This window comes from Eurosta solidaginis, chromosome 2 (genome assembly GCF_040869045.1).
Source record: "Eurosta solidaginis isolate ZX-2024a chromosome 2, ASM4086904v1, whole genome shotgun sequence".
Classification (NCBI taxonomy): domain Eukaryota; kingdom Metazoa; phylum Arthropoda; class Insecta; order Diptera; family Tephritidae; genus Eurosta; species Eurosta solidaginis.
This window is the reverse complement of record NC_090320.1, coordinates 250,664,296-250,691,132: the sequence shown is the minus strand read 5'-3', so window position 1 is coordinate 250,691,132 and position 26,837 is coordinate 250,664,296. Positions and strand designations below refer to the sequence as shown.

The following is a 26,837-nucleotide window of genomic DNA, read 5'->3' as shown; positions in this document are numbered from 1 at the left end:
CACGTCACAAAGAGTTTGAATATACAAAAAAATAATTGTGACAAAACAAAAAATGCCGGCGGGAAAGGCATTGAAGGCATTCCGTTAGCAACTGGTCATGGTCTAGTGGGTGTAGGTAGTGATCTAATATATTGAACAAAGAAGGTAAACAATCAAAAGCAAGAAAAAAACAAGTAGAACATTACATACTCAGTTGAGAGCTATGGTGACAAAAAAAAAAAAAAAAGCTATGGTGACAACATAAGGGAAAATAACCATGTAGGAATATGAACCGAGGGAAACCCTGGAATGTGTTTGTATGACATGTGTATCAAATGAAAGTCATTAAAGAGTATTTTATGAGGGAGTGGGCCATAGTTCTATAGGTGGACGCCATTTAGGGATATATAGCCATAAAGGTGGATCAGGGTTGACTCTATAATGCGTTTGTACGATATGGGCATCAAATTAAAGGTATTAATGAGGGTTTTAAAAGGGAGTGGTGGTTGTTGTATAGGTGGTCGCCTTTTCGAGATATCGCCATAAAGGTGGACCAGGGGTGACTCTAGAATTTGTCTGTACAATATGGGCATCAAACGAATGGTGTTAATGAGTATTTTAAAAGGGAGTGGGCCTTAGTTCTATAGGTGGACGCCGTTTCGAAATATCGCCATAAAGGTGGACCAGGGGTGACTCTAGAATGTGTTTGTACGATATGGGTATCAAATTAAAGGTATTAATGAGGGTTTTAAAAGGGAGTGGTGGTTGTTGTATAGGTGGTCGCCTTTTCGAGATATCGCCATAAAGGTGGACCAGGGGTGACTCTAGAATGCGTTTGTACGATATGGGTATCAAATGAAAGGTGTTAATGAGTATTTTAAAAGCGAGTAATCCTTAGTTCCATAGGTGGACGCCGTTTCGAGATATCGGCATAAAGGTGGACCAGGGGTGACCCTAGAATTTGTTTGTACAATATGAGTATCAAAAGAAAGGTGTTAATGAGTATTTTAAAAGGGAGTAATCCTTAGTTCCATAGGTGGACGCCGTTTCGAGACATCGCCATAAAGGTGGACCAGGGGTGACCCTAGAATTTGTTTGTACAATATGAGCATCAAACGAAAGGTGTTAATGAGTATTTTAAAAGGGAGTGGGCCCTAGTTCATAGGTGGACGCCGTTTCGAAATATCGCCATAAAGGTGGACCAGGGGTGACTCTAGAATGTGTTTGTACGATATGGGTATCAAATGAAAGGTGTTAATCAGTATTTTTAAAAGGGAGTGGGCCTTCGTTCTATAGGTGGACGCCTTTTCGAGATATCGCCATAAAGGTGGATCAGGGGTGACTATAATGTGTTTGTACGATATGGGTATCAAATTAAAGGTATTAATGAGGGTTTTAAAGGGAGTGGTGGTAGTTGTATATGTGAAGGCATTTTCGAGATATCGACCAAATGTGGACCAGGGTGACCTAGAACATCATCGGTCGGGTACCGCTAATTTATTTATATATGTAATATCACGAACAGTATTCCTGCCATGATTTTAAGGGATTTTGATTTCGCCCTGCAGAACTTTTTCATTTTCTTCTACTTAATATGGTAGGTGTCACACCCATTTTACAAAGTTTTTTTCTAAAGTTATAGTTTGCGTCAATAAACCAATCCAATGTTTCATCCCTTTTTTCGTATTTGGTATAGAATTATGCCTTTTTTTGAATTTTTCGTAATTTTCGATATCGAAAAAGTGGGCGTGGTCATAGTCGGATTTCGGCCATTTTTTATACCAGTACAAAGTGAGTTCAGATAAGTACGTGAACTGAGTTTAGTATAGATATATCGATTTTTGCTCAAGTTATCGTGTTAACGGCGGGGCGGAAGGACAGACGGTCGACTGTGTATAAAAACTGGGCGTGGCTTCAACCGATTTCGCCCTTTTTCACAGAAAATAGTTATCGTCCTAGGGACTAACACATTTCACAAGGAATGGTAAATTTTTGTTCGACTTATGGCATTAAACGTATTCTAGACAAATTAAATGAAAAAGGGCGGAACCACGCCCATTTTGAAATTTTCTTTTATTTTTGTATTTTGTTGCACCATATCATTACTGGAGTTGAATGTTGACATAAATTACTTATATACTGTAAAGATATTCAATTTTTTGTTAAAATTTGACTTTAAAAAAATTTTTTTTAAAGTGGGCGTGGTCGTTCTCCGATTTTGCTAATTTTTATTACACATATATATAGTAATAGGAGTAACGTTTCTGCCAAATTTCATCATGATATCTTCAACGGCTGCCAAATTAGAGCTGGCAAAACTTTTAAATTACCTTCTTTTAAAAGTGGGCGGTGCCACGCCCATTGTTCAAAATTTTACTAACTTTCTATTCTGCGTCGTAAGTTCAACTCACGTACCAGGTTTCATCGCTTTATCCGTCTTTCGTAATGAATTATCGCACTTTTTGTGTTTTTCGAAATTTTCGATATTGAAAAAGTGGGCGTGGTTATGTTCCGATTTCGTTCATTTTAAATAGCGATCTTAGATGAGTGCCCAGGAACCTACATACAAAATTTCATCAATATACCTCCAAATTTACTCAAGTTATCGTGTTAACGGACGGACGGACGGACATGGCTCAATCAATTTTTTTTTCGATACTGATGATTTTGATATATGAAAGTCTATATCTATCTCGATTCCTTTATACCTGTACAACCCATCGTTATCCAATCAAAGTTAATATACTCTGTGAGCTCTGCTCAACTGAGTATAAAAATATATGTACACTGAAACTTTTTTAAATTGCCAAAAAAAAAAAATATATATATATATTTTAAATATTTTGTATAAATTTTGAATTAAAATTTTTCTTAGTGCTACAATACAAGAAAAAGTATTTGGTGTCAATTTCTTAGTTAAATTTGAATATCATACCGAAGTGCCTTGACTTCATATGGAAGTGATTTTTCTTTGCACTTTCATATGAAATTCAGGCACTTTCAAATGAATCGAATTTATATGTATGGGCATATGGGAGTGCTATGAAATTTTTTTATATTCAAAGTGTGAATTTGTATCTGTGCCTATTCTTCACGGCAAAACAAAAACAAAAGTGCTATAAGTATATAGGGATTGAGCAGCTCTGGATATGATTGTGGAAACAAGGAATGACTAGATTCGCAAGCCCTTTGATTTTGGCCGTTTCGAAATAATTGACATCAATTGAGATTACCAAGGGAGGCTAAGTCATTCTCCACTTGCCTCTCACAACTCAGTTAAGGTCTGCTCTTCCTCTGCTTCCAAACTGTGGTGCTGACTGAAATGCCTTCTTGGCCGGAGCATCTTCGTACATTCGCATAACATGACTTAGCCAGCAAAGCCTTTGGACTTTTATGCACTGCACTATTTCCATATCTACGTAAATCTTATGAACTGCACCATAATTATATCTTCTGCGATACTCGCCCTCAGCATCACAGACAGGACCATACATTTTCCGGAGAATTTTACTCTCAAACACTCCAAAAGCCATCCCATCTCCTCTCGACACCGTCCATGATTTCGAGCCATACATCAGGACCGGTATGATGAGCGACTTGTAGAATGTGATTTTTTCGAATTCAAAGTAGCAAGAGTTATTGTTTGCAAGAGTTATTCTCCATTTCATTTCTAAGCTCACATTATTTTCGCTTTTAAAGCTGGTTTCCAAATAGGCGAAATCCTTCTCAGTCTCGAATTTATATCCGTAATAGTGATGTGGCTGACATTGCGCTAATGCGCCGAATCTTTCTTGGATGACAGCAAGTACTTCGTCTCACATACGGCAAGACTTACATTTTTTTTTTTTAATCTTTAGCTAATCCAGAGAACACAGAACTCACGGCGTGTTAGGGCTAATAATATCGATATCATGAGTATTTTTGCCGCTAAAAGTATCTTTTCCAGCATTAGGTTAAAGAAATAACACAAAAGAGAGTCGCCTTGACTGAAGCCTCGTTTGGTTTCAAATGGCTCTGAGAGGTCATTCCCAATCCTTAAAGAGCTGATGGTGTTATTCAACGTCTTTTTACATAGCCGTATACGTTATGCGGGGAAACCAAATTCAGATATAGCGGCATAAAGGCAGCTCCTTTTCGTGCTGTCGAAGGCTTCCTTAAAATCGACCAATAGGTGATACGTGTGAATTCTTTTTTTGCGGGGTTTTCCAATATTTGGCGCATAGTGAAAATCTGGTCGATGGTAGATTTATCAGGTCTGAAGTCGCAATCAATCGCAATCGTTCAATCAGTTTGTTGACTTAAGGCTTCAGCTTTTCGCACAGTAAGCTGCTCAGCAGGGTAGTCCGTCATAAGTATATTATCACTCTCTCTTTGTCATAGTAGGGTGCCGGATTGGTATTTCCATCATGGGCTATTAGGGTATCGAGTATGTCTTTTCCTATGGAGAAATGTTCCCTGATCTTTATTATCATACCTGCAGGAATTTGCACCGGTCTTTAAACCATCCGTCATTCGCCAGATTTTTTGTTCGAATTTTCGGGCGTTATTCATATAAGCCCGTATCTGAGGCTTCTCGTGCTAACACCGTATAGTGGTTGAACTTCAACCTCTGGGTGAACTGGTTAAATTTAATTTCACCAAGCAGAGCTGGGCTCTGATAAAAAAATATAAATAAATGTAAGGCGCGATAACCTCCGAAGAGATCTAAGGCCGAGCTTCTCTTCCAATTTGCGTCGTGCTCCTCTTGATTTTCCCTACAAATTGGCCGGACGGGACCTACATGTTTTATACCGACTCCGAACGGCGTCTGCAAGGCAGATGAGTTTTCACTGAGAGCTTTTCATGGCAGAAATACACTCGGAGCGCTTGCCAGTCACTGCCGAGGGGCGACCCCGCTTAGAAAAATTTTCTTCTAATTGAAAAACCTTATTTCTAAAATTTTGATGTAGCTTTACCCGGGAGTTGAACCCAGGACATACGGTGTGGTAGGCGGAGCACGCTACCATCACACCACGGTGGCCGGGGCTCTGATAAGGTTTACTAAAAAACGACTATGTAACGTAGAAAGCTGAATAAGTTTCAAATGGCTGGAGTAGGGAGGAAGAATCCTTGAGGGATCCCACGGTAAGTCTCTTAGCGCAAAAATAAACTACTTTTGAAACGAGTCTAATTTCTCTCAGTGGGTCTGACAGTTTGGGTTCCAGATTATCGGAACATATTCCAAGATTGGCCTTACTTACCGATGATACATATAAAGAGTAATATGCACATCATTGAATTCTTTAGGTTTGTTAAAATTTTTGTAAAATGGTATTTAGGTGGCGTGTAGTAGTATCAATAGAAAAAACGTGACTTTAATTCGCTTTTGAAAGAGAACATCGCACATTTTTTTATATTCAAAATTTTCGACGCTTTTTATGAAGATTAAAGCGTATAAAGAAATATATAAATTATGCCGACTCAACGCCAGATTTGGACGGTCTAACAACCGCAACACAATTCACAGTCTTATTTCTCCTAGCTCCTTTTTGCGTGGCGGCATTAAATAGTACCAAAGCGAACTTAAGTCAATTGACGTTAGTTCTCTTTCGGATTTGGAATTAATGGCATTGACATAAGTTCTTTTTCAAAAGCAAATTATTGTCCATTGACTCTTTTATACGTCACCGGTATTTAATATTAGTAATATTTCTCTTCAAACGTATTCTTAATATATATGTCAAATCACACAGTTGGGTATATACTGTTCAGTTTCGCACGAACTTAGCACGCTTACTTGTTTAAAATGAAATTTAACATGTGTTTACTGTAATCAGCTGGCAGCCACTGTGAATGTATGTACGTGCAATTGTAGTAGGAAAATATAGAGTTGGAAAATGATTTCATTTCTATTTATAACTAAATTAATTTTAATAATAGTGATTCAAGAATAGTTTACTGATAAGTTATAGGTAGATTAAAAACAATCAAAATATCAAAAGAATTTGTCGCAAGTGCTTTGAAGAGAAAATTAATAAAAGGGCAGGTTTTTGATAAAATTTGATAAATTAATGCAACGAATTTTTTTTAGTATATTTTAATCATATATACAGTGGCTCACAAAAGTATTTTGCCTCATATCATGTGTGCACGGATTTCGAATATCTTACAAGCTAGATAGACATATTTCATCTTCCAAACCCGTATTATTATCAATATACATTTACTAAACAGTTCGCCTAAACAGAAAGTGAAATTTTTGTTCCCTTAGCTTACTACCACAGAAAAACAGCTAGGTGTCAAGATACTTGTCTGACAAAAGGTACTGTGACGAATTTTAGGCAATTCCGATTATTATGCACCTTCAGTTAACGTTCGAATCGCTGAACTGTCAAATAAATAACTCCAATATTCAATATGGCAAAATGGTCTTTATTTAAAACTCTACTTCGCAATTACAACTATCGCGTACTTCACTAAAAGCGTGTTTAAATCAAACTAACTCCTTATTCCTCAGCTTGCGCTACTTTTATACTCTCGGATACCTCATTCATCCATTTTGCTTATTTATGTCTCCTTTATGTATCTGATATTTACGTTTCTCTTCTAGTTATATGCGTGTGTATGTGTGAGTAACAACTTCTGCTCTTAGTTGCCGACTACATATATGTAAGTGAAATCTTCTCTTTGCTGTTAGCTTAGCGGTTTAGATGTATGTGTGGCTGCTTACTTTGCTGTTGTTGTGTATTGTGCCATGTCCGCCCGTTAACACGGTAACTTGAGAAAATATTGAGATATCTTCACCAAATTCGGTAAACAGGCTTATATAAGCCTAGACTAGTTGGTATTGAAAATTTGCGGAATCGGACTATAACCAAGCCCATTTTTTCGATATCGAAAATTTAGAAAATGGAAAAAATTACAAAATTCAAAAACGAATAACGCTAAGGTAATGAAATTTGGTTGGATTGATTTTATGACGCAAACCATAAATTCCAAAAAAATGTTGGAATATGGGCGTGGCGCCGTTAAAGATATTACATTGATCTTTGAAAAGACACTCCATGACCACGCCCACTTTTATATATAAATGACGTTTAAAAATTACTAGAATTATAAGCTATATCTTAGCAAAAAAAAAATTTTTGTATCAATATTTCACTTACGCAGTTTTATTGTAAGAGGAAATTGGGAGACATTTTTCTTTTAATGTGCGTTGCCACGCCCCTATTCGGATCAAGCATTACACAACATTTCTAGAGCCTCAAAAAAAAAAATTAATAAATAAATTCCTTGTAACAAAATTCGAAACAGTAATTTATCTGAAATGAACTGTACAATTGAAACGCAAGCTGAGTATATAATGTTCGATTACACCCGGACTTAGGCACTCTTACTTACTTGTTATAATTAGCTTCGATTGCAAAATACTTTTGTGAGCCACTGTATATACATTATTTTACGATTTAGGTTATAATTTTCTTAAGTTACTAAGCATTTTTCTTTTTGTATCTTTCATTTGCAGAGGAGCAAGAACGTGTGCAGAAGAAGACATTTACTAATTGGATTAATTCGTATCTCTCGAAGGTGAGTAATACCAAACATTTTACATCCATACAATGTTAGACTTATGTCAATTTAAAGAAAAAGCAAAAATAAGTGTAAAAAATCGTGCGATAAATCTCTAAAGAGAGCTGTCTGCGATTGAACTCTTTTGTGCACATTGGAGTATAATTGATCCATACCCTATAGTCCATTTTGGTTATATTTGGCATCAGTCAGTTTGAAATTTATGTAGCTAATTGGAAATAACAATAAAAAGGAAACAGCAACGATATTAATAGAATAAAAAGATTAAATGTGATTGAATAGCATTATTTAAGAAAAATGCGGAGTTCTATACGGAACCTAAAATACTAGGACCATATGTTCCATTATCATAATATTTGTTTTATTTTTATTATTCTACATAACCAATAGGAAAAAAATTTGCACTATTGTAAGGGGTACAAAGAGGAAGTGTCGAACATAACGAAAAGGATCTGTTCGACAGTACCCGAAGGTTTACAAAGAGGACCAGTAAGACACCACCCGCTCAGGCATAAACAGGAATTGGTCTCTGCATTGGACATACTCAAACAAAATGGACCACTCAAACCCATATAAATAGATAGAACTGTACTGAATATACCCGCGGTAGGTATGCCTGTCGTAAGAGGCGACTAAAATACTGTGACGACTATTAGCATCACTAAGCGATACTAGCATCACTAATCCGATACTAAGCAGCCACTCGCATGTACGTAAACAAGTCAATCATAATGTACACACATACATACAAGGCAATGGAGAGATACTCACCATCAGCCGAAGTAGTACTTACATATACAGATGCATATGGCTACAAACTACAAATATACATGTGTATGGCTGGTAACCAAGCATGAAGTTCACGAAATTACTAGACCTTAGGAGAAATGGGTGAACGAGGAAACCGAGAGTATAAAGCAGCGCAAGCTGAGGCAAACGAAGCAGTTTTATTTAAACCGGCAATTAGTTGTGAAGTACTCTAAAATTAGTCTAATAAAGACCATTTTGCATTATTGAATAGTGTAGTTATTTATTCAACAGTTTAGCGATTCGAACATTAACAGAAGGTTTGGAATAAGCGGAATTTCCCAAAATTCGTTACAATACTAAATATTTATATACTAAATAGCAACCGTTTCAAGGGGTTTGCCAGCGCAATATATAGCTCCAAACCCAATTGTCAACCACACATATCCGTGGCGAATCCTGTTTCATTAACAGCCGAGACTCTGGCGACCCAGAACTTCTCATGGATTTAGGGGATGGGAGGGCGGGATGGCCTAGAAGGTCGCATGTGGTAATAACAAATCGTTCCCGAGATGGTCGGGCTTGGTACCGGAACGTACAACATCGATAACACTCCCTAAGGCCTAAGGGGAGTGTCCTTATCACTACAACAACAACAACAACTCATCCCGGATTCAACCTAGACTAGTCGCATTTTTTACAAGGTTGTTTGTGGTTTAAATTGTGTGTGCCCATTGTCCTCGTTCAAATTCTTTCTGTAAATGTTGTTTTTTATTGAAATAGCTTAATTTTTTTTTAATTACATTCATTGTACATTTGTCATTACCTTCAGTTAATTGTTGTTTATTAAGATAAGATAAAAGAAAAATATCAAATGATTAGATTACTTGTTCATACATACAGTGCGGCTAACATAAAGACCACAGTTTTTGATTTTTTACAGCACGTCTCTTTAAATAACACAAATAACCGAATATATACATATTTAGTAGTAGAGGAAGTGCAACATATGCTCAGCACTGGGTTGGCTGTATGCTACCCTAGTACATGAGCAGTGCTATAAAATTATAGGTGTCATCCTGAAATCTACTCACATCGTTATTTGTCCTCTTTTTATTTCTCTAAGGTCAGACAGCTCTTGATTTTATGCAAATTGTAATGCCTTTCACTTTTTTTATCACCACCTCGCACCAGCTAACTCAGTAGAACTAACTGTATAACAGCTCTCTGTGCACCGGAGAAGAAAGAGGATTTTGCAAATTTGTCTTTTTAATATTTTTGTGGCTATTTGAAGACGTTGAATTATATGCAAACAATCGAGTTTACGTTCCTTCTACGCGTTTCCGTATTGTATTCACCTTCTTCAAGAAGTTTATTATATATGAGAAAACATCAAAACATTTACAATTAGAAATATTTGGCAAACTTGATTTTGGGAACTTCTTTCTCGGATAGGAATGTTCAAAGCTCCTATACTAACGCCATTTGGAGCAAGCCCGACTGCTGTGTGAAAGTTTTATTCACACATGGAAATTTGGGGTATGTGGATTTCAGTGGACTTTTGCGACAGGCATGCACCATGATATATTATAATACGACAAAAACTTTCAATCCAAAACACTTTTAAGTTATCGACTTCAAAGATCGTCGTCCGTTATAACTCCGATTCGAAATAGGTCTTACTCCACCATGAGGCATGTGCAACAAGCCCCAATAGTGCTGCACACGCGATTTGTTGTACTTTTAGACTGGTGAGTTGGTAGCTCTTTCGAAGAGCTTCGCTTCATACTAAGAGCAGTGGTCAGCACCAGCCGTACCATAGCCCGATACAACCATAGTACTCACATCGACTTGGAACCCCATTAATTTTCCTACAATAAATACTTTAAACAGTATTCGGCACCCGCTTCTGGTTGTATAATCTTCAATTCGATTTGCAATCGTATATTATTCACGCATACTAGGTATTAGGTGATAAAGTTAGTTGTTGGCCATTTACTCTTGACAGTATGAATGTTAACAGAGGGCTTCCTCAAGAATAGGAGTAGATCGTTTTTATCTTGATTCAAAATTAGATCAAATGCCACATGCTCCTACTTTCTTACATTTTTTCCTTGATTTGTGTTGATATCGCAGCATGGCTATTGTAAGAACTTCTCAACGACATTAACTCACCGATCTAAGGCAAATAGAGGAGTCACTAATTGGCTTAGCAGTCGAAGGAACATCAGCTGAATTTCGATTAACAAAATTCTGTTCAAATTAACTGGCAGAGGGTGGGGCTGAAATTGAGGGAAATGTTTGCAGCGCGCACGCCATAGGATGGTGTTATATCTCCTCTACTCCGGATTTTGACAGTAAACGAGCTGCTGGTGGAGCTAGGAGACAGTTGCTGCCGAGAGTTTGTCTACGCAGATGATCTGGCAATTATGGCCAGGGGTCAGGGGGCCAGATGTTTTGCAGGGCTAGCTGGACGCGGTGGCTAGGTGGGCTATTGTTCAGGACTATTTCGACTACTGGAGTACGGCTAGTACTTTATGAGTGCTTTAAATATCTACGCATTATTTCGGGCAGAAAACTGTCCTGCGAGCCCAATATGGATGATGGGTCTGCAGCATCATAGTTTGCCTTGTAGTGCTAAACGGGGCTACATGCAGGAGCTGTGCACTTTTGAGAAGGCTTGTGACTGAGAAGGCAGGTGTTCAAGCCGATTATGTTTTATGGACAACTGAACCGGGTGTCACAGTCTACATGTGGTCTGTTACTAATCTCTTAGAGTTATAAAACAACCTTTGAAGGGAATTGAGATCATTCTGAACCGAAATGTTAGCCACTCAATATAATCTATTGAAAGTCAATGCGGAGAAGACGGATATGGTCTTGTTTATAAAGTGGTACAAGGTCCCAAATTGGAGCAGGCCTAATTATGAGGGGTGACCTTACAGGAGAAACCTTGCACAAAATATCTAGGAATCGTCTTAGACAGTAAGCTGTCATGGAAGCATGGAAGCTCAACGTGGAGGAGAGGGTGAAGAAGGCTTCAACGGACTTTATGCATGTAAAAGGATGCTGGGGTGTACGTGGGACTTATCGCCCTCTCTTTCTCATTGGGTTTTTACATCGATTGTAAGCCCTATTCTATGGAGTTCTTGTTTGGTGGAAAGCCACACAAAAACAACATACCTCAAAAAATTAGAGGGGGTATGCAGATTATAGATGCTTAGCATTACGGGAGCATTGAAAACAACGCCGACGGCTGCACTGCATGCCATTCTGCACATTCCACCGGTAGACCTGGTAGCAAAGAACATAGCATTAACAACTGCAACCAGGCGCGGTACCTCGGGCAGCTTGAGCGCCGACCATATGACCATAGTATTATAGCGTCATCAATCACAAGACGAATAGACTACCTGAGTTCCTATCTGCGCTTCGAGGGAGATCTTAAGGCCACAATAGAGGTGGACGGTTGGCGCAAGGGTGCGCAAAGGGCGGACGAGGCGATACATGTGTACACAGATGGTTTAAAAGTAGTGGCAGGAGTAGGGTCTGCGGTATAATATGCTGATCCGGAAATAAGCAGATCCTACAGGCTTCCAGATCACTGTAGCAATTTCCAAGCGGAACTATCAGCCATAACCAAATCAGTAGAAACCCTGGAAGAGAATAGCTTAAACTGCAACCCTGTTAACTTTTATATTGACAGTTAAGCAGCAATTAAGGCAACAATCTCGCATAGCACAGTATCTAAATGCGTGTTAGTGTGTAAGCAGTCCCTGGAGAGAATCGGGACAGGGAGAAGCATACATCTATATTGGGTCCCAGGGCATATGAAATAGATGGGAATGAAGCTTGCTCCGTAGACGTTCCAATTAGACTGGGCGAGATTAAGCGAGGGCGAGAGGTGCACATGATCGACCAAGCGCGAAAGGCGTGAGCTCAAGCGCGGGGCTGTAAAGTGTCGAAGATTATGTGTAGGTCTTACAACCTTAGACTAACAAAGTTGCTTCTATCATTAAAAATAGAGTACTGTACACTCATGACGGGTATTCTGACTGAACACTGCCTTCTGGCGTCACATGCCTTGAAATTAGGCTTGGTCAGTGATAGCAGATGTAGGAAGTGCGGGTTGGAGGAGGAAACGATCGAGCACCATCTGTGCTCGTGCCCTGCATTTGCCAGGCTAAGACTCCAGCTATTAGGAGTGATAAAGCTGTCAGATCTAGGAGCAGCAAGTGGCGTATGTCTTAGGAAGCTTCTAGTATTTGCCAAGAGGACGGAGTTATTTTATAACATATGTAAGTCCTGGTTTTTGATAGAGTTTTTCAGTTTGGTCGTTAAAACAAACTTCTGGTAATACTACGGACTCAATCAGACTATGCGAGGTCCTCATGGACCGGCCAGTTTAACCTAACCTAACCTAATATAATCTGATCCAACTTCACTCCTTTCACTCATCATGGAAGAGAAACGGCCTCAGTTCAGCATTCTTACATCCCTAGCGTATTCATAATTTTTAGCAACCGCAAAAAAGGCGAAAATAAACTTTTTCATAATAAATTTCAATATGAGTCAGCTTAGTTATGCGTTTGCATGTTTTTATTTTATTTACAAATAGAAAATTCTGTGGAAAATTGTCTGACCAAAATGATGTACGCCAAAAAAATTACTTTCACTCAAAAAGTAAAGGAAAAGTAAAAATAAAATTTAAAATTTTAACATGATTTTAAGTACCAATAAAAAAAATGTAAATGTTTGTATCAAACATACATAAATAGGCTAAATGAGTAACTGAAGCGATGCATATTAGGCCATATGGAAGGCATTGTGCCAAAAGAAAAGCTACAAAAAGCATACAAATGTTGGACATGAAGAAGAAAAACGTTGAGTAGAAAATTGTGAAAAGTGCAATGAACTTACACATAAATAACATATCCCTGTTCTAAAATTAATTAGTTGTGAACTACATCAAAACTGGTATGAATTATGAAAGCAATGTCAAGTGGTCAGCCACGCCACACTTCTTAACTCCTTAGGAGCAATTCTGCTGCGCTCGATAGGTATCTGAGGAAATTACATTGGAGAAACACCACGCTCAGGACTGTCACGCAATGCCCCCTGATGAATCCAAAATATCATTCAAACAGTATACTACAAAATAAGAATAGAGTTAAAAGGCACAACGAGTTGCTCAACAGTTACCATCTCACGGCGCACTTCAGAAGATCATTTCTCGACGTGGAACAGCCTTTCAAAAGAAAATTGGGTATCTCGTGACCACTACGATGAAATCCGAAAAAAAAGATATAACAATCCAGTTGAGTTGACTGTGAAATGGTAGATTATCACCGCCAGCGGGAATGACTCGATCATTCGTTTGCCAAATCCCTCAGCTTAAGCTGAGCTCAATCGCCAGCTATAGCAACGGAGCGTGACCTCTTTCGCTCGGTTTCAATCTTGATATTGTTGGTCAAATCGTTACTTATGATGCATAACGCCCAGTGAATGTAGTGAATGTCGCCGAATTATATGAACCACCATCGTCATTGTCACCGACCAAATAAACGGCGACCTTATTTACAACATGAACACGGCAAATGTTGACCATATTGGCCATTCAAACCGATGGAATTACGCCACCAACTGTCTTACACCCAAAAATACTGGGTGTGACGTTCAATCAGGATATACATTTTGGCGAGCGTGCAACCGCAATTATACATTAAATCCAGAGTCCTAATAAAATCCTTAAATCTCTTGCCGGCAGCACTTAGGGTAGAGACAAAGAAACACTCATTACCACTTACAAAGCAAATGGTCGGCCGATTGTATGCTACGCGTTCCATATATGGTCGCCAAGCCTAATGGTTACTTACAGGAAGAAAATATAGGCCTGCCAAAACACCGCTCTCAGAACCGCTACGAGCTGTCTTCTTATGTCCACAGAGCACCACCTACACAATGAGGCGGGAGTACATCCCATTAGGGAGAGAAATGAAATGCTGGACAAACAGTTTCTGTTGAACACCCAGAAATCTGGGCATCCCAACAGACATCTGATTGATGAGGTTACACTTCCCAAGGGCTTAAGAGGTCATCTCCGTAAGCGTTATGAGGAAATACAGCACCTGAGAACACAGCCGTATGAAGTAAAAAAGCACAAGCAGGTCCTCAGTGATATCCACAAACAGGCGTCGGACTTCTATGTCAGCAATTGCCCGGTGAATCCAGTTCTTAAAGAAAAATACCCAGAAGTCGCAGAAGAGGAACGCACTCTACATAGGGAAACGCGCGTTACTCTAGCTCAACTTCGATCTGGGTACTGTAACAGGTTAAACTCTTACCTATCCAAAATCAACCCCGACATACAAAATGTATGTCCTGCTTGCAATGTGTCCCCACATGACACCAACCATCTCTTCAACTGTAATGTGGAATCAACGCCTCTAACACCCCTCTCACTATGGTCCACCCATGTTGAAACTGCAAGTTTCCCTGAACTCCCGTTAGAGAACAATTTGTGATCGGTCGCACCTATTGCATGGGGCAAAGCACTGCTACAACAGCAACAACAACTCGATCATTCGTTTGCTAAATCCCCCAGCTTAAGCTGAGCTCAATCGCCAGCTTAGCAGCGGAGCATGACGTCTTTCGCTCTAGTCTCTGGCTCCACCTCAATCTTGATATTGTTGCTCAAATCGTTACTTATGATGCATAAGGCCCAGCGAATGTGCTGAATGTCGCCGAATTATATGAACCATCATCGATGGACACAACTAATGGATTTTCCTAGAAGATGCCAAGCTGACAAGCAGAAGCTTCCTCTTAACTTTGTTTTACATATCAGAAGAAATAATTAATATTAACGAAAAAAGTTAGAGACGATGGCTTATCCAGTAAAATAATCTTGGAAGCCTTAAAATCCTAAAAAGAACTGTCCGATATTGTCTTCCAGGAACAATGTCTTAGGCTTGGTTTTGGTAGATGCTCAATTGAACTACGTGACAGCACATAAAGTAAAGATGACACCGAAGATACGAATAAACCGAAGCTGAAGCTTAGATTTGGCAAAACATCGACTTTCATCATTCCTTACAGCTGCAGCAGTACATTGAGGTCTACTTCATGGACTCCCATTAAAAAGGACTATTAAGCTTGCTGTTGTTGTTGTTGTAGCGATAAGAATACTCCCCGAAGGCTTTGGAAAGGGTTGCGCTACACAACCCCTTAAATCAATTTCGTATTTTAGTCGCCTCTTACGGCAAGCCTACCTGCCGCGGCTATATATTCTAAGCCCCTATCCCACGGGGGGTGATTAAGCTTACTAGAGCCTATCTGTACTAGAGTAGAATATAGATGACAAGCAGTACTCAGTAGTATCCTTAAGTGATAAGGGATTGAAAATTTCCCGGTGTATTACTATACCCGGGATATTCCTTTATGGGATGTTAAGGTCCGTAGTAGCGCACCCGATATATCATTTATTACGGCGACTTTCGCTTGGAAGACAATAGTAGTCATCGGGCAGCCTGAACTTGTGGCTTACATCGACCTTATGATAAAAGATCATGTCACATATCTTCCCTTTCAACTTCGACACATCCGTGAACGAGCTCACTAGTCGGCTGCGTGATTGGGGTCTCTTCCCCATTCCTGACTCTTGGGAATGAATATGTTGAGAACCGCGCATGGGGAAAATTTTAAAAAAGAACAGTCTGTCTCATCTGATACAAGCCGAAGTTGGTGGGAGCGGTGGAAAGCTAAAGTCAGAGAGCACATACCCCCAAGGGGCCTGACCAACGCCTGAACAGCATTGTTCTAAAAATGTTTTTTTGCTACACTTGAAAAATTGTCTTCCCTCCACTTCCCTTCTCTATCTATATTTTCCTCTTCCTCTGCCTTCGTTTCCCTCTGATTTGTCGTTTTAATCTTCATATTTGGAAATTGTTGCCGATGTTGACGGTACTTTGCCGGATATTGATTTGGTATGCTCCGGAAACTAGCATCATTAAAGTAGTAGCCCGATCATTTCGGGAACGATTTTATATGATTACTTGGAATCTTTTGGGTCATCACAGCCTGTTATTTTGTGAAGAAGAAGGGGTTGCCAGAACCTCACATGTTGTGAAATATGTATGAAACCCTCGTATTTAGGTGGAGTTACTACACGCAAGCTGCTTAGTCTCCCTATACGAGTATACTTTTATTTCTACTCATATAGCATTTTTTCACCTCAAAGTTTGCTTAGATATACCTTATCTTATTCCGTTTTTGTTCTTTAGAGAATACTGGATAAAAAGTTTGAAAAAGAACATCCAGTAGGGTGGCCTAGAACCAAGGAGCGCACGCAATGGCTCTTTTTGCTCCGTTTGGCTCCCAGCAGCATTACTTTGGCTCTGGCTAGCTCCCAACAACCACCGAATTGATTTCGGTAGAATAGCACAAAATAATCACAGCATGCTTTCAAGTTTAAATTAAACTCAAATTTTGAGTTGCATCGGTTCTAGCATGTCACACACCCAAACGAACGACCCATTAAGCTCGAATTAGTTATTGTTATTCTGGAAAGGAAGAGAGAGAGAGAGAGAGAGCGATAGAACTCTTGGTCAAGAACACAGCACCGGATGCATTCTCTCTCTCTGGATATTTCAATTTCCCTCGAAGGGTTGGGTTTGCAGTTGGTACAAGTTTGGTCTTTTGGGATCTGTTTGGTTTCGGCCACAGATGTCCACTTGCGAACAAGTTCATTTTCTTACCACTTAGGTGGCTGCTTACTACAGCTTGACATATTTCACATATGTATTCATAGCATATATATAAATTTAAATGCAGACCAGTGTCCGCCAAGAAAGCAATAAATTTGCTTTGCAAAATGGCCACAAAAATCTTTCTGTATACATTTTCCTTGCCTTTGTTTTCTTTTGCATCTTGCAAAATATTTACATTGTTCCAAGGCTGTTTGCTCTGGCAAAGGCTTTGCATCGTCTTGTCTACAACCCAAAATAGAGGAAAATGCATTCTTGTCCGAAGAGAAAGCGCAGCTGGCACTTGGTGTTTCGAGGTGAAATATAGCAATACGGAAATGAGTAAATGCGCGAAAAATGTTTTCGTGTACAAAGGAAAACGTAAACAAAAGCGTAAAAAGAAAAGTTTGAAGTTTTCTAATATCGTACTGAAGTACTCTGGGCCTAAATACTACACATGCTCAATTTAAAATTGGCACAAAAGAATGCCAACGGTACTAATGCTGTATTTTCGGATGCTATTAGTCATTGAGGGGATAAGACATGGGGCAGCTTAAGTTACCAAGTGAGGATGAGATCTCAAAGGCTTCCAGCAAGCAGCCACACTTATGTACAAGGCAACGAAGAATGCACATAACCAGCAGCTCGAAGCGGAGAGATTTTTCCCAAAGTAGTCTAAATGAAGACCATTTTGCAATACTGAATATTGGAGTTATTTGTTCAACAGTTCAGCGATTCGAACGTTAGTAGAAGTTACATAGTAATCAGAAATCCTCAAAACTCGTGACAATACATACTTTTTTTTAGCCCGAATGGAAAATCCGTTTTCCAATCTACCTTCGTTGTAAAAAGAGGAGCACGACGCAAATGGGAAGAGAGTTTATCACGTCTTACATTAATTTATTTATATTCCAACAAGAAGCGCTGCGTCTACGGACGGTTCTTCTTATCCATTTTCAATAAAAGATCGCCTGGCGTGATTAGTCGGGCAGATGGTCGTAGGACCAAGATGAATGACTCAGAAATTCATTACGAAGGATAGAATGAGTAGAGAGTTAGAATAGGGTCGCATAACCATGGAAGATGATGGATTTCAAATCGATGATTTTGTCTTTGAAAGCTGGGTAAGAGTGGTGTTAGTGAGTTTGGTGAGAGACTAAAAAGATAGGGGAATACCCTTTGTAGAGTTTCCTTATGGCTACGAGGAGAAGTGGTAGCGATCTGGTGACCACGACGAAGCCTCTTCATAAAGGACACAAGCAGATTCGGAATATCGATAATTCATGTTCAACACAAGACGAAAAGCTAAAAGACGAGACAGACAATGACAAAAGATGGTAAGAGTGGTTGAGAAACGAAAGAAAGTTAACGTTGGGAATCAAGCTTAGCAAACAAGACTTTCCTGAGGATTAAGCCACTTGACGAGATAATATCTTTGGTTGTAGTGATAATTGATCCCCTCAACTCAGATACGCGCTGCTGTAGTGTCAAATGCATCGGCAAGATTTTGGAACGTACTTAGCATATTTCGGCCCACTAAGGAAAGTTCGCACAACATCGTCTACAATGAATTCAGAGTTTGGGAATATGTCTTTTAGATTGGAAAGGTCCTAAGGATACCAATCATATCACCACGTTGAGCCTTTTAGGTCATTCAACCTGCTCCTATCGTTGTCATATTAAATCGTTCTCGAGTTGTAAGCGCTATTCCCTTAATCGTGCTATGTTCCGGAACGTACCTGATCAAAAAGGACTATCTGCATCGATAAAACTTACCAATTTTTTGGATTTTCTTTATGACCGCATGAAGCAGGGGAAGAATAATAAGAAGTATAATGCAACCATCATAATATGGTAGAAGCAGTGAGAAGCTGAAATGAGCAGTGGAAGAAGAGGAAGGCTGATGGAGGGTTTGGAGGTAGACAAATAGTTCAATGATGCTACGTGCCATACAAGTAAACCAAGATTTGGGTATGGAGGTAGAGATAGAAGTGAAAATGGAGGTAGAGGAACCTCCCGAAGTAGAGATAAATCTAGAAGAAGAGAGAGAGAGAGAGAGAGAGGGGTAGCGGTATAGGTAGAGTTAGAGTAAGAGGTAGTGACAGAGGTAGGGGTTTGGGAGCCGGTCCTAACCATGAGAAATTATCAAAAAAATCAAAGCCGTGAAATATTTAGGAGTAAATATTGGCTTGAAATTAATTTTAAACGAGCACTTCAGGGTAGTGAGAGATAAAGTTTCTAAAGTTAGTACATCTCTAATACGACCGAGCCAAAGCCACCCATCAGCTATTGTCCAACGTACCCATATTATGCGTAGCACCAGTGTGACAGATCTCAACTGACTCAGCAAAAAAATGTACTAGGGCCCTACTGACTTACTTTTATGCGAATCGGATGGTCCCCAATTACGCGGGATGGAGATGCTACGTATGCTGATATACTGCGAAAAGTGAGGATTTGCGATCAATTTAAAAACCCCCAAGGGTGGCTTAGAAACTATCAGAACAACGGCAAAAGGAGACTTGTTACCTCAACTGAAAAGAACTTTGGAGGGTAAAACAAACGCGTCTCAATCAGAGATTGAAGCAGCCCTAAGAAATCAGTTGTGACCATCACTCAAAGTCTCAAACGGTTACAATACTGCTCAGAAACCTTGATGAAATTACCACGCCCCAGGAGATTTGTGATACATCCCATAAGCAATGCAGCATTGAACGGCCTCGTACAAATGCCATAAAAAGTATACGCACAGCATACAACGGAGCAAAACCGACACTTATAAGCCTTACTTTGGATAATGCCAAAGTTTTTATAAAGGTGCAAAGAATACAAGTAGGATGTGTATACTGCCGAATAAGAGAGGTGAATGAAGAGAGATGTTGTTATAGGTGCTGGGACTGTGGACATATAGCTCAGACGAACAAGAGACTATAGAGAGGTCGGAATTTTGCAAGAAATGCAGGGTAGCCATAAGGCCGCGAACTGCTGAAGCGTATCCAAATATGGGCTATGTGGGGGACACAATTCGGTGGAGGTAAACGGACATATAGATTATAGTGATAGATAGTCAGGTACTTCGATAGTCGCTATAGTGACGTATCTTCGCTAGTAGCCCCAGCGTCATATATACAGTTTAGTGCAACACCTTTGAAAAATGGGTCGCGATTATCATCCAGCTAACAAAATCTGTATAATAAGATACGTGTAAAAGTTTTATCAGTATGTCAAATGACACACATACATATACATAGACATAGGCATATATAAAATGAAGTTTTTATATGCCACAAAATGCATTAATGCATGATGCTTGTGGCATTCGTTCAAGCAAATTAATATGCGGCATGCAACATGCTATTGATGCACAGAAACCCACTTTCAAACATACATACATATGTATGCATGTCTAAACTTAGGAGTATGAACATTACAAATATGGTTTGTTGTAAGCAATAAAGTGAATTGTTTGAAACCAAATAACTGGTTTATTGGAATCTATATTTAAAATGCATGTTGCGCAGTTAAATGCATAATGAAGCATAAGCCTCTAAGCTTTGCCTTTTAACATTGCCAATTGCAATTATACATGAAGTTAACTTCTAAGTGTTAAATGTACATATGTATGTATGTACATTAGAGCGGGTCAATTTTTTTTTCATTAGGAGTATAGCGAAAACGTAATCTACAGATGATTCTAAGAAAAATTGCTGAAGACACCATAGCTCTAAGTCCGATTTCGAGTCCTCCACTTTTGCAAAATAAATATTTTGCCATATGAATGTAGGGTTTGGCCAAAAAATCTTTATAGCTTCTGATAGAAATATAGGAAAAATATCATATTGGGCTTACTTTAAAGGTATTTTACGTACATTTCAGAAGCTGTATTAATACCTATAGTGTTTTTGGATTTTAGTAGAGATATCTTAAGAGATAGCTTAAATTATCAGAAATTAGCATAAAATGAACTTTTAACTACTATATTATCATTTTTAGCATAACATTACTTTTATTTTGAAAAATACGTTAAAATCGTAAATTCTACGTAAAAAAAATAATTTTTTAAATAAATTACATTAAAATTATAAAAAGTGTGTTTCTTTGCTTATTACTTGAAAATATAGGTTTTTTTTTTTTGAAAATTGTTTTCTACTAAAACGAATTCGAAAAAAGAAAAACTGTCTGAATGATAGTTGTTTGAAATGTTCTGAACTTACTTTAGCTGTAAAGAAAAAAAATTCCATAAAAAATTTGTTAAAATGATAATATAGTAGTTAAAAGTTCATTTTAAACGAATTTCTCGTAATTTAAGCCTGATATCTCTACTAAAATTCAAAAACACTACAGCTTTCGAAATGTCCGTAAAATACCTTTAAAGTAAGCCCAATGTGATATTTTTCCTATAACTCTATCAGAAGCTATGAAGATTTTTTGGCCAAACCCTACATTCTAATGGAAAAATATTGTGACGAATATTATGATCACTAATTGATACTACCATCTCTAAGCCGACACAAAGCAGCCGCTCATCAGCAGTCGTACATACACGTAAACAAAGCAATCATCACGAACACACATACATACAAGGCAGCAGAGAGATACTCACAAACGCATGTCATCATCAGCCGAAGTAGTACTCACATATACACACGCATATGGATACAAACTACAAATATACATGTATATAGCTGGTAAACAAGCACCAAGTTCACGATATTACTAAACCTTAGGAGAAATGGGTGAAAAAGGAAACCGAGAGTATAAAAGCAGCACAAGCTGAGACATGACTAAGCAGTTTGATTTAACACGCAATTAATTGTGAAGTAAGAGTTATTGTGAAGTACTCTCAAAGTTGTCTAATAAAGACCATTTTGCATTATTGAATATTGGATTTATTTATTCGACAATTTAGCGATTCGAACGTTTGCAGAAGGTTTCAAATAAGCGGAATTTCCCTAAATTCGTTACAATATCTATTTTGCAAAAGTGGGGACTCGAAATCGGACTTAGAGCTATGGTGTCTTCAGCAATTTTTCTTAGACCCATTTGTAGATTACGTTTTTGCTATACTCCTGATGAAAAAAATCTATACATACAATTTGACCCGCTCTAATTTACATATGTATGTCAGCATAGGTTAAAATATATGTATATGCGCTGGGTGGTATCTTTTGGGCGAGTGAGAGGCATTTATAAACTAACCAAACACACTTACAAATGCAATGTAAATATATGTGACACCACAGTAGATGCACGTTCATGTCAGGTGGGCGCGTTAAAGAGTTGTTAGGTAGCAAAGTGATTGTATTCCGGTTTTTGTATTTGCCGGCCGGCCGGTATTTGCTATTGCATTTAGCGTGTAATTGTGGCTGGCGTGCATGAACACTTCGCCGAAGAGAATACGTGGTGTGTTGAGTTTATTTTAGTTAGTGAATAAGAAATGTGGAAAAAGTAAATAACATAAAATTTTATCAATGTACGCTTCCCACGTTTAAAAAGATAGCGTAAGACTAGGTTTGAAAGCGCTAACTTGAAATTTTACAGCGTACAGTCTGTATAACCGATACAATTGTAGCTTCACTAATACCAGTGTAATAATCAGCGAACCTTTCAAGGACAGGCGTTATAGGGAGATACACAAAAGGGCAATGGTACAATCTGGACCGCGAACGCTAAAGCCTCGATTGTCAATCGTTTTCATAGACCAGGCTATGCCCAACTCAACTAAGTCAGCCGCTACTTGGTCTCAAATAAGCCCATTAAAATGTTCAGAAATTAACTAAAACTAATTGAATGTCAAACTTGTAATATGATCGTTATGGGAGACTAAAAGAGCATCCAAGTATGGAATACCATAGACTACTAATAGGGAAAAGTTAGTCCTTGATAAGGCAGCCGGTCTCTGGCACGACCCAACATATCAACGTTCTTGTTTTGGATCCCCGATATAACCGTAGTTTCAGAAAGCTTGCTGCCAAACACTGCTGCATGGAGGTGGGGGACTTTAGTGTCAGCGATCACATCTACATAACTTTGACATGGGATGCAACTAAAGATGATCTGGTTTTCCGCATCGGTATTGGTTACTGCTCAGTGTATGACCGACAGTAACGAATCGGCAAATGAGACTGTTGAAGAGATAGTGATATTTTCTATGCTACGGATGCAATGGCCCCTACGCTCAGATTATCACAGACTTTTGAGAAGTCCATTGTGGGTAGTACTGTTTGGGAAACAAAGAATCCATATACTGACACTAACTCAGAGGTCTGGGTTAAAGAGGGTTCAAAATTTAATGACGGAATAACGGTAGCTGACATCTATGAACCAAACTTTAAGATATCGATACCACCATTGAAATACTACCCCACTGTTTTTCAAGCAGAAATCCATGCAATAGAAGTATAGGTAGGAGCTTATCCTCGAGGAGTATCCTCATTTGGACAGACAGCAAGCCAGCTTTACGTGCGAGTTTATGGCGCAATGTGAATGCCATATTGCAAAATTACTTCTTAGCTAGTGGGTGATAGTATTAGAGTCCTAAATGATCTGGGAGCGCTAAAGACTAGGTTTTCTTAGGATTGGTTCCCGTGCTTCAAGGACATGAAAATAATAAACAGGAAGACTTCCTAGCCAAGCAGGGTGCTTTAGCAGCATTCTAAGCTTCAGAGCTCTTTAGTGGACACACAAAAGTACACAAACGGGAAACCATAAGTAGCTGGGAAACAAACCAGTTCAGACAACGCCCTATTGAATTCCAAGGGCAAAGGCAGGCCAAATCGCTTATACTCCCAGCAACAAGAGTGTAATCCAAACTTATAAACCTAAGCAGAGAGGACCTACGATCTCTTCGTGATATGGAGTAAAAATCATAACGGGGTACTTAAATACATTAAAAGCCTCAACACACAGTAAAACGCTGAAAGGTCAAGCACAATAGATCTAAATAAAGGTCGCAGTACATAGACGTATTATTGTAATATGTTAATACAATACCACAGAGAGAAACATATAGGAGCAATAACGAAGTAGTAGAACAACGATACAGCAGAGCTGCGCAAAACATGCCACAGGAAAACTAGCAACTCGGCCGAGTGGGAATCCTGTGCCTTGGAAAAGCCGGAAGAAAGCGTTCAGCTCTGGCATGGACTTAAACCCTTGAGGACAAGTAATAAGGAAGAACTCCGTCTGCCGCACCAGTCGATGGATAAGGGCATTAGGCGTAACACCATGGACATTTTTGTACTTTGTCCCGACATCTTTTAGCAGTTTCATACAACAATTTACATAAGATTCTAAATCATAACTTCATGTACAAATTGGCATCGATCATCCCCAGCAGTAAACTCCACACCTATTTCATATGTGGCGTAAAAATTACCTTCCAGTTAATCTACAATAAAAACAAGTATGGAAGACTAAGTTCCGGTGTAATCGTGTAATCGAACATTACACACTCAGCTGAGCGCTTTGGAGATAAAAAAGGGAAATTCACCATGTAGGAAAGTGAACATAGGGTAACCCTGGAATGTGTTTGTATGACATGGGCATCAAATGGAAGGTATTAAAGAGTATTTTAAAAGGGCCATAGTTCTATAGGTGGACGCCATTTCGGGAGATCGCCATAAAGGTGGACCAGGGGTAACTCTAGAATGTGTTTGTACGATATGGGTATCAAATTAAAGCTATTAATGAGGGTTTTAAAAGGGAGTGGTGGTAGTTGTATATGTGAAGGCGTTTTCGAGATATCGACCAAGATGTGGACCAGGTTGACCCAGAACATCATCTGTAGGGTACCGCTAATTTATTTATATATGTAATACCACGAACAGTATTCCTGCCAAGATTTCAAGGGCTTTTGATTTCGCCCTTCAGAACATTTTCATTTTCTTCTACGGTAGGTGTCACATCCATTTTACAAAGTTTTTTCTAAAGTTATATTTTGCGTCAAAAACCAATCCAATTACCATGTTTCATCACTTTTTTCATATTTGGTATAAAATTATGACATTTTTTTAATTTTTCGTAATTTTCGATATCGAAAAAGTGGGCGTGGTCTTAGTCGGATTTCGGCCATTTTTTATACCAAGATAAAGCGAGTTAAGGTAAGTACGTGAACTAAGTTTAGTAAAGATATATCGATTTTTGCTGAAGTTATCGGCCGTGCGAAAGGACAGACAGCCGGCGGTGTATTAAAACTGGGCGTGGCTTCAACCGATTTCGCCCATTTTCACAGAAAACAGTTATCGTCATAGAATCTATGCCCTACCAAATTTCACAAGGATTGGTAAATTTTTGTTCGACTTATGGCATTAAAAGTATTCTAGATTTAATGAAAAAGGGCGGAGCCACGCCCATTTTAAAATTTTCTTTGATGTTTGTCTTTTGTTGCACCATATCATTACTGGGGTTGAATGTTGATATAATTTACTTATATACTGTAAAGATATTAAATATTTTGTTAAAATTTGACTTAAAAAAAATTTTTTTTTAAAAAGTGGGCGTGTTCGTCGTCCGATTTTGCTAATTTTTATTGAGCACACATACAGTAATAGGAGTAACGTTTCTGCCAAATTTCGGCACGATATCTTCAACGGCTGCCAAAATACAGCTTGGAAAACTTTTAAATTACCTTCTCTTAAAAGTGGGCGGTGACCCGCCCATTGTCCAAAATTTAATTTTCTAATTTTCTATTCCGCATCATAAGGTCAACCTACGTACGAAGTTTCATCGCTTTATCCATCTTTGGTAATGAATTTTCGAACTTTCGGTTTTTCGAAATTTTCCATATCGAAAAAGTGGGCATGGTTATAGTCCGATTTCGTTCATTTTAAATAGCGATCTGAGATGAGTGCCCAGGAACCTACATACCAAGTTTTATTAAGATACCTCAAAATTTACTCAAGTTATCGTGTTAATGGACAGACGGACAGACGGACGGACATGGCTCAATCAAATTTTGTTTCGATACTGCTGATTTTGATATATGGAAGTCTATATCTATGTCGATTCCTTTATACCTGTACAACCAACCGTTATCCAATCAAAGTTAATATACTCTGTGTGCAAAACACGCTGAGTATAAAAAAAGATGTTACCCGTATCAATACAATTATTTAAGGTCATATCAATGACGTCAATAAAGATATCATAAAACTAGCTTTTAGCACCCATTGAAACATATTGGGTTATGTTTTGACAAACTTTTATTAGGGTTTGCCAAAACTATACACATATTTAAATAATTAGCTTAGCAAAGCTCACATATTATGTTTATATTCTTTGCATAGCGGCAGTCCGTAACGGTACGAACTAATCGAGATAAATATAGACCTCTAAATGGTCGCGTATCGTCCATCGGTATTCCTGTGACGCGATAACTTGAGTAGATTTTGAGGTATCTTAAGGAAGTTAGTTATGTCGGCTCTTTGTCAATTATCTCTTAGCACTATTTAATATGAACACAATCGGACGATAACCACGCCCACTTTGCATATATATAAAATTTTAGAAACCCTGACTTTGTACCTACAATAATCAAATATCATACGTAAATTGATGTGAGTTTGCGAAAGGGGCGTGGCTCTGCTCGTTTATAAAAAACTAATTTCTCAGCTATTGTTATTGGTTATATGTCAATGCAGTTTACTTTTTAATCACGGAACATGTGAGCCAGATTAGTCTTATAATAGATAACGGTGAAAAAAAAAAATAGCCGAAGTCGGTGGAGGACCACGCCCCCTTTTATATAAAAGATTTTTAAAAGGATCGTTGACGAAAATAACCAATATCTTTGCGAGT

At 38.6% G+C, this 26,837-nt stretch overlaps 1 protein-coding gene across 10 annotated transcripts in view; it reads left to right on the top strand.

Annotated features, from left to right (window-relative positions):
- Window positions 1-26,837, top strand: part of Msp300 (Muscle-specific protein 300 kDa) — a 480,743-nt gene that overhangs the window by 188,864 nt on the left and 265,042 nt on the right. For all 10 annotated transcript variants that reach the window (XM_067767583.1, XM_067767586.1, XM_067767584.1 and 7 more), the window contains one exon: window positions 7,484-7,545. In XM_067767583.1, coding sequence (XP_067623684.1) covers window positions 7,484-7,545 — 62 coding nt within the window. The remainder of the gene's footprint in view (window positions 1-7,483; window positions 7,546-26,837) is intronic.